Here is a 12,433-nt window from a genome sequence, read left to right on the forward strand (position 1 = left end):
AAAGGGCAGGAAAACAAAAAGTCCTGAGCTTGTTTGTCTTCCTGCATTCACTCAAGAGTGATGAAGGGGATGTGACAAACCCAGGTCTGTTTACTCAGGACCTGCCTGGCAGAAAGTGGATAAGATGCTCTGGAGAAGTGTGTGAGTGTGTGTGTGTGTGTGTGTGTGTGTGTGTGTGTGTGTGAGAGAGAGAGAGAGAGAGAGAGAGAGAGAGAGAGAGAGAGAGAGAGAGAGAGAGAGAGGTGGAGGGGGGAGCACTCACAAGCATGCTCCCCATTTACAACTAAATAAATCTTAAAAGTACTAAAATCCAGTGCCATTAGCAACAACTTCCTTTGATCCCCTTTCCTTAGCAGAGATTGTCCCTAATTAGGGGCAGTTCTGTATTAAGCAGATTGAATGTGAATTATGAGAACTTAAAAGACCCTGCCCTGTTGTCTCCTCTCTGTTTGAAAGTAGTGCCATTCAGTGCTGCGAGCAAATATGTAGAAATCTGGAACAAAAATGAGAAACTCCCTTTTGTTGTGCAAATGATTTGGAAAGTTGACAATTGTTCAACAAGAGCAAAAATCCCAGTATAGCTTTTAGCTGGAAAAATGATGCCCTGCGCATAAGCTCAGATTTTTTCAGGTGCTGGTAGCCTGGTGCAGGCTTTAGCACAAAGGCCTACTCATTTTGCCTGGGACTGGGACCGGGACCAATCTCTCTGGAACTCTTGATGGTTGTAGCTTGTCTAAATTCACTGACGTCACAATTTAGGTAAGCATTTACCAGAACATAAGCCACAAGATCACACTTGGAATGAACATTAAGAGGACTGGAGCGTTGAGGCCAGCGACAATGAGATCTCAGGGCAGGGACTGAGCCTCACAGCAAAAGGAACATCATCATCTACATTTTTTAACAAGGCAGATGTGGGGTTAACAGAAGTGGTGGATAACTCAAGTATATTTTATTTGTATCCTGCTTTGTTTTCTTCCAAGGAATTCAAGGCAGCTTGCATAATTCTCATCCTCTCAATTTTATCCTCACAAGAAGGATAAGGTAGGTTGGCAGGGAGTCTGTGAGTGGCCCAAAGGCACCCGGTGAGCTCCAAGGCTGAGTGGGGACTAGAATCCAGATCTCCTGCATCCCAGACCTGCACTCTTCACCACGGCACCACCCTGTGTCTCAGTGGGAAGAGAGAAAGTGGCCAGTAATGCCTGCACTGTCTGGCAGTAATGGCTGCCCAGGCTGTCAGGGAGGGTTTCCCTCAGGCCTGCCTGGAGATCACATCTGAGACCTTCTGCATGCAGAGGACAGTGTAGCTCAGTGTACCACTGAGACACAGCCTGGGCTTAATTTGCCACATTCATACTGCCTGGCATTAAAGGGCCCCAGGGCCAGAGTTTCTTCCCAGGCCTTTCCTTACTGTCTTGCATTCCAAGAATGCCGTTTGTCATATTGCCCGTCCTTCTGACTTGTCAGATATGACTGATGTCTCGAGGAATGACAGGACTGGAGAAACCCAGCAGAAGCTCAGTGGCACATGTCCAGTCTCTGGGGAGAATTGTTGAGACAGCGGGGTGGGAACATGGGGGCCATGTCTGATGCCCCAAGCCGCGTTGCATCTGGCCCCTCTCTCTTCTCCACTGGCTGCACAACTGCACACCTAAAGGGCCGCACCTTTTCTGCACATTGAGCACCATCCCTATTCTTGGGTTTCAGTTTCCCTCGCCTTGAATGAGAATGCCAGGTGTTAGCATCAGTCACAACAGCCACAGAGAGGACACCTGGGCCTGGATGTTTTTCCCACATGAGAAGCTCTTGTTTGCAGGATACGCAAGTGCAGAGTAACCCATGGATGCTCTGGGTGGCTGAGGAGGACAGTGAAGGGGAGCTGCTGACTTGTGGAAGCTGCTCCCTAGGGTTGGCACATCATTTATGAACCTTTCTTTAAACGATTTCTTAGCTTGCTTTCAGGGCAGATGCCTTCCCAATGCAGTGTACAGTGATAAAGCATAAAAACCAATATGGCCTTAAAAAGCAATGAAACACGGTGGAAGCAACAGTAGAACAGTAGAATAATAAATGTATTCAGGGAAGACTATGGTAAATAATAGGCTTTCTGGGCCTTCTTAAAAGCTTGTAATGCTGGGGCTTGGCAGGCCCCTGATTCCAGAGGCATGGGGCCACTGCAGAAAAGGCCTTCTCTCACTGCTCACCCAACTACATTCACAGGTGGCCCTCTCCTGCTGATCTGAAGTACAGGCCAGCTGACAGGGAGTAAAGGTAGTCCTTTAATTTGGTCCCAAGTGCTTGAAGGCTTTTTGAGAACAGTACTTCAGGGTGTGCTTGGAAACAAACCACTAACCAGTGTGGCTGGCACAGTATAGGAGTTACGTGGTTGAATCAGGCTGTCTCATTCTGTACCAAATCAAGTCTCTGGATTGTCTTCGGGGGCAGCCCTATGTGCAGCACATCCCAGTGACCCAGCCTGGACATCATCAACGCAGGGATAACTGAGGCACTGGCCATCCTCTCCAGACTGGGCTAGAGCTGGCATATCAGCCTAAGCTGGTAGAACGCACTTCTAGGCCTAGCGGCTCACCTGGGCTTCCCCGCTTGGCCCAGAGTGCAGAAGGACTCCCAGACTATGCTCCTGGTCTTTCAGGAAGAGTGCAGCCCCATCTAAGACCAGCTGTTAACCTCCATCGAAAAAGACTGGTTTCCCAATGCACAGTTCCTCCATCTTGTCTGGATTAAATTTTGGCATGTTTTCTCTCATCCACCCCCAAACAATTTCCAGACTTGGCTGAAGTGATTGACAGCTTCACCAGGATGTGTGGATGGCTGTCAGCCACATGGATGATGACGCTTCACCCCAGCCTTCCAGATGACTTCCTCCAGCAGCTTCACGAGTGTTAAGAAACAGGGAGACAGGATGGAACCTTCTGGCACCCCACTGGCTAGCAGTCATGAGGTGGCTCGGAGTCCCATCACCACCCTCCAAGACCTCTTTTCTAGGAAGGGCCAAAAGCACCTTAACACCAAGCCTTCCAAGCCCAGCACATAGAAACTGGCCAGGAGGAAACCTCTGAAAGCTGCTGAGAAGTACAGAAGAACCAGTGGGGTTGCACTGCCCCCACACATCCCCCGGCTAGTCTTCAACCGGGGCAGCAAATGTGTTTTTGTCCCTCAACCCATTCGGAACCTGGGCACCCGTGTGTCTGCAGAGACCCGCTGCCGCTGCCGAGTTCTCCTGCCCTGTTCTTGCTCCCACTGCTTGTCACTCCCTCTTCATTGTTCCTCATGGGCCAGACAAGTACTGGAAACAGAAGCAATGGGGCTGCTTCCTTGCCTTGGCTTGTGCTCCACCATCAGGCAGTGGTCTGAGGAGCAGGGACAGAGACTAAGTGGGGAGAGAACTGAGGTGGTGGTGAACCCCCGTCTTGCCTAAGGCCCTCCCCGCTGCAAACACAAAGCTGGGACCAGTGCTCCCAGTTAACTTTGTTTTTTGGTACATGGCCCAGAATGCAGCCAAAGCCAAATCCTCCCCAGCCCAGTTCTTTATTCAGAATTGCCTCTTCCTAAAGCTGCTTTCCTTGATTTTTTGAAAAAGCAGTTGGGGCTACTTCCACACATTTGCGTGTGTTGCATACTCCTCCCCCATCTCCATCTCTCAATAATTCGTCTTCCACCACATAAAATGAGCAAGCGAATCAGACTGTGTTTGGCTAATCATGTCCAGGCTTGCATTTTTTTCACCTGAACAGTCACTGAGAAACATTGGATGCAGGATGAGGATCTGCGGGAACCCTTCGCGTGACTCGCTTGGGTGTGCCGCTGGATGGCATCCTCTCCCTGGCCATTGCTCACCACCCCCCTTTCTCCCTTCCCTCTGTCCCTCCTTCCCTCTTCAAATGCGCTTTCCCTCCTTTCCCCCATGGACTGTCTTGCAGATGCGGTCATTGCTTCCATTGTGTGTGTGTGTGTGAGTGTGTGTGATGGGCGCGGGGTGCGGGGGGGACAGGACGGGACAGAGGCAGAACTTCGCCTGCCTCAGGATGCATGAGTTACTGATGAGTATTGTGAGGCAACTGGGGAAGGGAATGAAACATTTCAGCCCAAATTCCCAAAAGGGAACACAGGGGGGGCATGTGCGTGTGCTGGAGAGGGAGTGAGTTATAGGCACACATGAAAAAAGGAGGGGTAAATTGAAAGGAAATTAAGTAAGACAATGAGGCCTGTTGTAAACAAGTCATAAGGTCTCTCTCCCTTGTTTTAATTATTCCTCACATTTGTATCCAGTGTTTCTTTCGTCTGACACAGAACCCAAGGCAGTTTACATAATCGCTCTTCTGCTGTCCATGCTATGTTCACAACAGCCCTGTGAGGTAGGTTAGGCTGAGAGTTCATGACTGGCTGAAAGCCACCCAGCGAGCCCTGTGGTCAAGTGGGGACTGGAACCTGGGTCGCTGAGCCCCAGTCCGGCTTCCACATGCTGGCCTCGGTGCTCTCTTCCTGGTCCTGTTGTCAAATCATGAAAAGTTCGAACGCTGCACCGGTGACAGGGCTGTGGCTTGAACTCTGGTCTTCCTGGTCCCAGTGCCCTCTGCATGTTTTGGACTACATTCCCCTTAAATCCCTGAGTATTGTCCATCCTGGCTGGAGCTCATGGGAGCTGTAGTCTGACAACATCCAGGGGGCTGGCCTGCTCTGAGTATCGCATGGCCCTGTGCTCTCTTCTCCCCACCCCCCACCCCCACATGTTTGCGGTCTTGCCGCCCGCTGCTCTGCCACGAAGAGCTGTTTGCCTTGCACTTGCCGGCCGCGTGTGAAGCGGCTCCATTCAGCCCTCCGCAGCCCCGTTTGCCTCGGCCGCTCTGGCAGGCATGCGCTCGATCTGCCTCCGGGAGACCAGGCAGGAGGCAGCTCCGCGGGGCTCCGCGTCTGTCTGTGCGGGACCTCCTAGGAGACCTTTCAGGGGGGCTGACAGTGCTGGACAGTGCTGCGGCTTCCGTCTGCGTTCGCTTCCCGAGGCTCGCCCCTTCCCCAGGCTCACAGGTTACTGCCTGACGGATTCTGCCGCAGTTACACCAGACATTTAAATCATCAGCCACTTTTAATGAGCCGACTGGGAAGGAGGGATCCTGCAGGAGTTAATTGGGCCTAGCAGGGAGCCAAACAAAGGTTGGCTGCTGCAGGGGAGGAGCTGCTGGGGAGGAAGAAGGGCCTCGGAGCAGCCAGACGGGGGTCTTCGTGTCTGCTGGTGACAGGCATTGACTCGGCTCCCCTATCCCTCTTGATGCCTTCTGGTTCCGCAAAACGCCTGTTCCCATGGCGCCCTCTGCTGGAGGAAACGGGAGGCTTCCTTTCAATCACCCAAGGGCAGCGCTGCACCGGGACATCTTCCACCGCACGGGTTTGATGCAGAAGAGGCTCCCACATGCCTCGGCATTTCAGCAATGTCAGGGGAGGGTGTCTGGAAACAAGGAAAGTGCCAACCCAGCAAATGCCAGCAGCACTGGCAAACTGTCATGCTTCCTTTTGGACATTGTGATGGCCTCTGCCACTTCATTCCCAGCTTTTGCCTGCCCCATGAGGTGTTCTTTCTGGCAGGAGCAGGGGCACATCTGAAGTAAGAATCTGGATAGCATGCAATAGTCAGGGATGGAGAATAGTCCTTGCTTTCAGCTCCCTTGTTCCTGTACAGGCATCCAAACCCTTTGGCTCCCTTTCTTGCAGCTCCATCGATTCCTCTCAGGCCCTTCAGACAGGTTCTCTTTTCTTTCTGTCCGACTCATTTCCCAGCCGTGAGTCCAGAAGGTGCCTTGCTCAATCACAAGCACTGCTCTTGTTTTGCAGGCTGAGTGCATGAACTTTGTCAAGATTCTTCACCTCTACAACCGCACACACCTGTATGCTTGTGGCACTGGGGCCTTCCACCCTACCTGCGGCTTTGTCGAAGTCGGACAGCATGTGGAGGTCAGTCGAGCGCCACTGGGGTCCACAGGGTGCCAAGATGGCTGTAGTGGGGGCGGGGTTGCACACAGAGGTGAAGAGCAGCTGCAGGAGCTGGAACTGAGGCAGGGGAGCCACAGGAGTCCTCAGCTTTCCTCACTGTCCCTTTTGCTGATGTACCTGCTCCTCTCTCCAGGACCTTGTGTTTAAACTGGACCTCAGGAGCTTGGAGGATGGCAAAGGCAAGAGCCCCTATGACCCACGGCATATGGCTGCTTCAGTGCTTGCAGGTAAGGGACCAGGCCCCCAAACTACTTCTACCAATAGTAAGGATATTCTGTGGGATGCCCCCAAAATTAACGCCTCCCTGTCTCTCCATCTCTCATATCCACACAATTTTTGAAGGGGGCTTGACCTGAGAAAGCAGTGGGTTGTTCCTAGCATCCAGATCAGGGCAGGCGGTTACTACAGGCCTTGAATTTCAGGTGATACTTCCTCTGTCAAGAACACAAAGTCCCTGAAGCTGGCTTAGGCAGCCCGGGGCTCCCCAGGTTCTGGATGACAGCCTGCATCAGACTTCGCTAGCACGACAGAGCTCTAGGATGAGAGGGGTTGTGCTCTGGGGGCTGCCAAAGCTTTTCCTGCATAGGGGAAGTGGATGTTGCTTTCCATTGGATGTGGGAACAGCGTACATTTGCCGGCACTGCTGAGGATGCAACTGCTGGCTGCGGGGGGGGGGGGCGAGGTGCATGTTCCTTTCTGGGTTCCAGCGGGGCTCCAGGAATGGCTGCTGCTACCTGGCACTCTGCACAGGAAATGCTCTGTGTTTAAGAGGGGTGGTCCTGCATGGGGATCCAAGGAAGCGCCTCTGGGGCATAATCCAATCCAGGGGGGTAGGGTGGGGCAGATGTTCTGGACTGCAGCTTCCGTCATCCCTGACCACTGGCCATGCTGACTGGAACTGATGAGCATAGAAGTCCAGAACACCTGGAGGGCGGCCAGTTCCCTATGCTTGCTGCAGTATGTCCACCAGCTCTGGTTGCGTTCAGGGATTGGGAACAGATCAGGTGAGCCAGGGACCCTTCTAACCACTATCCTTCTGTGGTGGGCAGGGGAAGAACTTTATTCTGGTGTTGCTACAGACCTGATGGGCCGGGACTTCACCATCTTCCGCAGCCTGGGCTCAAGGCCCTCCATCCGGACCGAGCAACATGACTCCCGATGGCTCAATGGTCAGTGACGGGGCTGGGAAGAGCATCCCAGAGAAGGGGAAATGGGTCAGTTTTGAGGAGAGGACTGCAGGGCCAGTTGCTCTCCTACACTTGGTCTGTTGCCCCTTTTCTTCTCCTGGTGGGCCATTTGTTTTGGGGGTGGAAGAAAATGACCATCTGTGCGATTGAGAAATCCAGAGTTCGTACAACTTGTGCAGGTTCTGCTGCTTCACAATCAGGTTGCTCTCCAGCTGTATAGTGACTGATGGATGGGCTCCGCCACTTGTGGCTGGAGCCTGACCTCAGACCAACCTGGCAACAGGCCAGGCTAGACACGATGGAGAAGACACGCAGCTAGGATCTTCTGAGGGTTTCAGTTGCTTCATTTACAAGTGAGCTCTCCCACATTACCGCTTTGAAATTCCAGGAGGTTGCATGCTGTGTGAAAGAATTTTAACTTGTTCCTCCTTTGGCCTTTATCTGATCAAAATGCCCCTCCCAAACCATTGGTTGACACTGAGCAGGAGAAGATGGGTCCAGCATCTGAGCCTGTCTCTTTCCCAAGCTAATAGCAGCTTTGGGGGTGACTCTAAGCACAAATACAAATTGTGTTGTGTGTGTTGGGGAGGTGAGAACAGTGTGGTCCCAGTTAGATTGGCCTATAGACATGGGGAAGCCCAGTGGTAGAACCCACACTTGGCATGCAGGCAGCCTCAGCCTCAGCGCCTGACATCTCCAGTTGAAGGGTGGGAGACCCCATTGTGAGACGGCCCTTCGCCCTGGAGAGCCACTTGCAGTCACAGGTAGGAACAGTACCTGGCGAGATGGACCAGCAGTCTAACACAGCCTAGAGCAGCTTCCTGTGTCCTTACAGAGCTGCTATTTTTCATTCATTCATTCATTATTGGGAGGGATCTTCGTTGATCTTCATTAATTTCCCCTCTGAAATAGCATTAGACATTTCCTTCTGCTGATGTTTGGACAATCTGCATTGCTCTTTTATATTTATTATTGGGAGAAGTCTTCATCGATCTTCATTAATTTTCCCCTCTGAAATAGCATTAGGCATTTCCTTCTGCTGACATTTGGACAATCTGCATTGTTGGACCCGTGGCAGCTTTCAGTGCATAGTAATGACAGAATATGCAAAAGAAGTCATACCCTAGAACAATTCAATCAAATGAAAATGAGTCTTAATAAAAATATAACTAGGGAACCAATAGTTTAAGGAGCGTGCAATCTAGTAATCCCACTTATGTACCATTATAAGTGAATATTCACTAAACAAAATGCAGATGGTGCATTTATTTATTTATTTACTAGATTTATATCCCACTTGTTTCTTACGAACTCAAAGTGGCTTACATCATTCTCTTCCTCCTCCTCTCAATCTTATCCCCACAACAACAACCCTGTCAGGTAGGTTGGGCGGAGAGTTTGTGACTGGCCCAAAGCCACCCAGTTGGCCCCATGGCTGAGTGGGGACTAGAACCCAGATCGCCTGAGACCCAGTCCCACGCTCTTCACCACTACACCACACTGGTTCTATTTGAGATGCTGGTAGGCTCAAAAGGTTCACAACTGGCTTAAATTGCAAACATGATTGCATTGTAGGGATAGCTTTTTATTTGCATGCTTGTTATTGTTTATAGTGTTATCATAAATGCTTATTATTGTCTGTAATAAATGTATCATTACATGTTGTTACATGCCTGAGACTCTAACCACTTGCACTGTACTGGCTGACCTATGAGTATCTTCTTTTCTAAACCTCAAAGCTAAGTAGAGGAGAAGCCAAGTGCTGGGAAGCAAGTCATTTGTACAGCATTGCCCATCTCGTGTCTTCCTCCACGCACACTTCTTGGATCATCCATCCTCAGAGGTCAGCCCCAACATCTCCTTGCCCTATACTGACATTTTCTCCCCACCCTCTGACCCAAGAGCCCAAGTTCATTGATGTCTTCTGGATCCCGGAGAGCGAGAACCCTGATGATGACAAGATCTTCTTCTTCTTCCGGGAAACGGCAGTGGAGGGATCCCAGGGACTGGGCAAGCAGACCTTTGCTCGCATTGGCCAGATTTGCCGGGTGAGTGTGCTGGGCTTGCTTCCCCCGGGGCTGAGGATAATGAGAACGTCCATGGGGTTGGGCAGACTGCGCGTGGGGTGTCGGCCTTTGGGTTGCCTGTGGAGGGCCCAGCACCGGAACCAGCGACTAATGGTGCAGGTTGCTGGCACTGGAATTTATTGCAGGAGCAGGGAGACTCTTGCTCCACCAGGCTGATAAGTTACACCCTTCCGGAGGCCTTTTCACATTGAGGCCTGTGCCTTGATCCCCATGGTGGCAAGTCGGCTGCTGGTGTGGGGCCCTTGCTGGAAGGCAGGCACTGAGATTGCAGAATGGGGCCCCAGCAGCCGCGGAGCGGGGACGTCTCCCTGGCTAGCCCCTGAGAAGCCTCTTCTCTTCCCCCCCTGCAGAATGATATGGGAGGACAGAGGAGCCTGGTGAACAAATGGACAACATTTCTAAAGGCCCGGCTGGTGTGTGCCGTCCCAGGCAGTGATGGGAGCGACACCCATTTTGACCAGCTTCGTGAGTGACTTGGGACTGTTGGGGGGCTGGATGATCCTAAAGGAGGCAAGGGACATTTGAGGTTGCAGTACAGCAGGAAAGGGGCATGGTATAGGGGCAGGGGGCACATCCCTCATTTTCACAGCCTTCCCTGTCTTTATGTTTTTGCCCTGCCTTCCAGCCTCCAGGCAGTGGAACTTAGGAGCTATATTAGCATCTCTTACATTCTGGAACAGAAAGAGGTGCACGCTCATACATGTGCATACAGAGCCAAACTCTGGTGGGACATGTTTTAAGAATCTCATAACACTTTGAGGGGCCAGCTGCAATCTGTTTCATCATCAATGCCATCTCATTCTAAGACTTTGCAATAATTGGTGTAATAAAACAAGTTGCTTCTGCATTAATCATTTCCACAACCTCGCCTCTTGCAAAGCACAGTAAATGAACACATTTCCCTCTGAAACAACTCAGGTTTTCCTGTCCTACAGTCATAATCTTAAGATAGCCTGTTATTCTTTGTCTCCTGCCTCCATTACAACCAAATCCTGTGGTCTTAAGGGGTCTGGTTTCAGTGTCTACAGTTCTTGTTACTTTAGAGAGTCTGACACTGGGATATTGTGCAACTTGCAATTGTTTGAAAATTTGAGTTACTACCTCATAACCACTGCAGGAACAGTCTTCCCCAAAGCAGTGTCTTCCAGATGTTTTGAAAGGCAACCCCCATCACCTCTGATCATTGGCCAAGCTGGTTGCAGCCGATGGGAGTTGAAGTCCAGAACATCTAGAGGGCACCAGGTTCAGGAAGGCTGCCATAGGTTCAAAATAGGCAGGGACTAGATTTGCCTTCCTCTGGTGAATTTTTTGGGTGTGTGGACTAGAGAAGGATCACTTCCAAGTCAGGTCACAGTTTCCTTTGGGTGGAAAGCAGATGATCCATGCACAGGGTGGAGTGTTTCATGCCACCAACTCCTCCCCTCCATCTGCAATTCTTTTTGCTTTGCTCAGGGGATGTCTTCCTGCTGCCAACCAGGGACAAGCGTAACCCATTGCTCTATGCTGTTTTCACCACCTCCAGGTAAGGATTCCTGTCTCCAGTGGGTGCCTTACTTCAGGGGTAGACAGACTCCAGGCTTGTCAGATCACCTTTGTTTTTTTACTGGAGCTTCCAGGTCTGCTGTGCAGATCCAGGTGTGAAAAGTGTGCCAGGTGCACCCTTAGAATCCCAGAACAGGCTGCCTCTGAGCGCTTGCTGAGCCTGGAATTTGTTTTCAGGCCCAGAACTGAGCTGAGTTCCCAGTCCTTTCATGCAAAGGTCCACTCTGGTTATGCTGAAGCTTCCTCCCTCTCAGCAGCCCAATCTCGGTGGGGGCAGCTGTTTGATTGCAATGTTTGCTAAACATCTGGGAGTCAGAAGTCCTTGGCGATCTACTGTGAATCAGGGAACTACCGACAGATCATGACCTGCTCCCCACCCACCCCCTTTCCAGCCAAGCTGCCTTTTCCCACCAGGCTGCAGCAGCTGAGGCTGCCGTCACAATAACCACCTCTGCAGACCGTGTGGAGTGGTGGGTCGAATGTGGTTGCTTCCATCTTCCTTCCAGGCTTCCTTCCCTACCTTCCCCTAACGCTCCTCTTTACTCTGCTCCCGCAGCACTGTTTTCAGAGGCTCTGCTGTCTGCGTGTACCACATGAACGACATCCGCCGAGCCTTCCTGGGGCCTTTTGCTCACAAGGAGGGACCCAACTATCAGTGGGTGTCCTACCAAGGCCGGGTCCCTTATCCCCGCCCAGGAATGGTGCGTACCTTGGACTGGGTATCCTGCAGTGAAGCCTGGCTGTTGGCCATGGAAGCTAGCAGAGATGTGGGCATGCAGAGAACAATGTGCTTGAGGAATGCCTGGCCAGAGGAGAAGAGCAGGATGCTGGCAAGAGAGAGAGCAGGGCTGGTGCTGCAGGAAGGTTTCGCATCCGGACTGTGGCTGGTACTTGGCAGGAGTTTGGGGCTTCAGTAAAGAAAGGAGAAGGCCAGAACCGGGGACTTGGGCAGAGCTGCATGAGAGGGTGGGAAAATGAATGGTGAGGCACCATTGGATTAGAAGGAGAGTAATATGGGATTCACGCAGGCCTATGAAAAGGGTCGTCTAGGAGTAGACATCTTTTACATCCATGGGCTCCTGTCCCCATTCACCTCCCTCCTCTCTTCCCCTCACAGTGTCCCAGCAAAACTTTTGGCACATTTAGTTCCACCAAGGATTTCCCTGATGACGTGATCCAGTTTGCCCGCAACCACCCATTGATGTACAACCCAGTGCTGCCACACGGGCAGCGACCCGTCTTCCTGCAAACTAACGTGGGCTACACTTTCACCCGCATCGCAGTGGACCGCGTGGCAGCAGCCGATGGCCACTATGACGTCCTCTTCATAGGCACAGGTGTGTCTGCAGGCCTTCTCTCCTCATGGGGAGCGTAGCCCAGGGTCCCCACCCTTGTTGGGACAGCGGGCACACGTGGCACGCTGAGGGGGTGTGGCAGGCTCTCCAGGAAAATGGCTGGCATGCTGGGCGACTTGGCCGTCCATAAAATGACTCCGGTAGTGGGCAGGGTTAGTAGCAAAACACTCATTTCCCAGAAGGCGAGGCAGAAAGATGAGGAACTTTCCCAGTAACTGAAGTGCAAGGAAGAATTGAGAGCCAGGGTCCAAAACAC

The 12,433-nt window shown here is 51.8% G+C and overlaps 1 protein-coding gene across 2 annotated transcripts in view; it reads left to right on the forward strand.

The window, feature by feature from the left end:
• SEMA3B (semaphorin 3B) overlaps nucleotides 1–12,433 on the forward strand; it is a 52,936-nt gene that overhangs the window by 30,725 nt on the left and 9,778 nt on the right. Inside the window, exons 5-12 of one of the 2 annotated variants that reach the window (XM_044451190.1) lie at nucleotides 5,848–5,967; nucleotides 6,140–6,233; nucleotides 7,056–7,175; nucleotides 9,096–9,241; nucleotides 9,631–9,745; nucleotides 10,733–10,802; nucleotides 11,379–11,523; nucleotides 11,940–12,159. In XM_044451190.1, coding sequence (XP_044307125.1) covers nucleotides 5,848–5,967; nucleotides 6,140–6,233; nucleotides 7,056–7,175; nucleotides 9,096–9,241; nucleotides 9,631–9,745; nucleotides 10,733–10,802; nucleotides 11,379–11,523; nucleotides 11,940–12,159 — 1,030 coding nt within the window. Of the gene's footprint in view, nucleotides 1–423; nucleotides 5,968–6,139; nucleotides 6,234–7,055; nucleotides 7,176–9,095; nucleotides 9,242–9,630; nucleotides 9,746–10,732; nucleotides 10,803–11,378; nucleotides 11,524–11,939; nucleotides 12,160–12,433 lie in introns of both variants that reach the window. The other variant, XM_044451191.1, reaches the window with a different exon arrangement.

The sequence above is a fragment of the Varanus komodoensis genome, unplaced genomic scaffold, assembly GCF_004798865.1.
Source record: "Varanus komodoensis strain SLA01 unplaced genomic scaffold, ASM479886v1 scaffold6_2, whole genome shotgun sequence".
In the NCBI taxonomy this organism is placed as follows: Eukaryota; Metazoa; Chordata; class Lepidosauria; order Squamata; family Varanidae; genus Varanus; species Varanus komodoensis.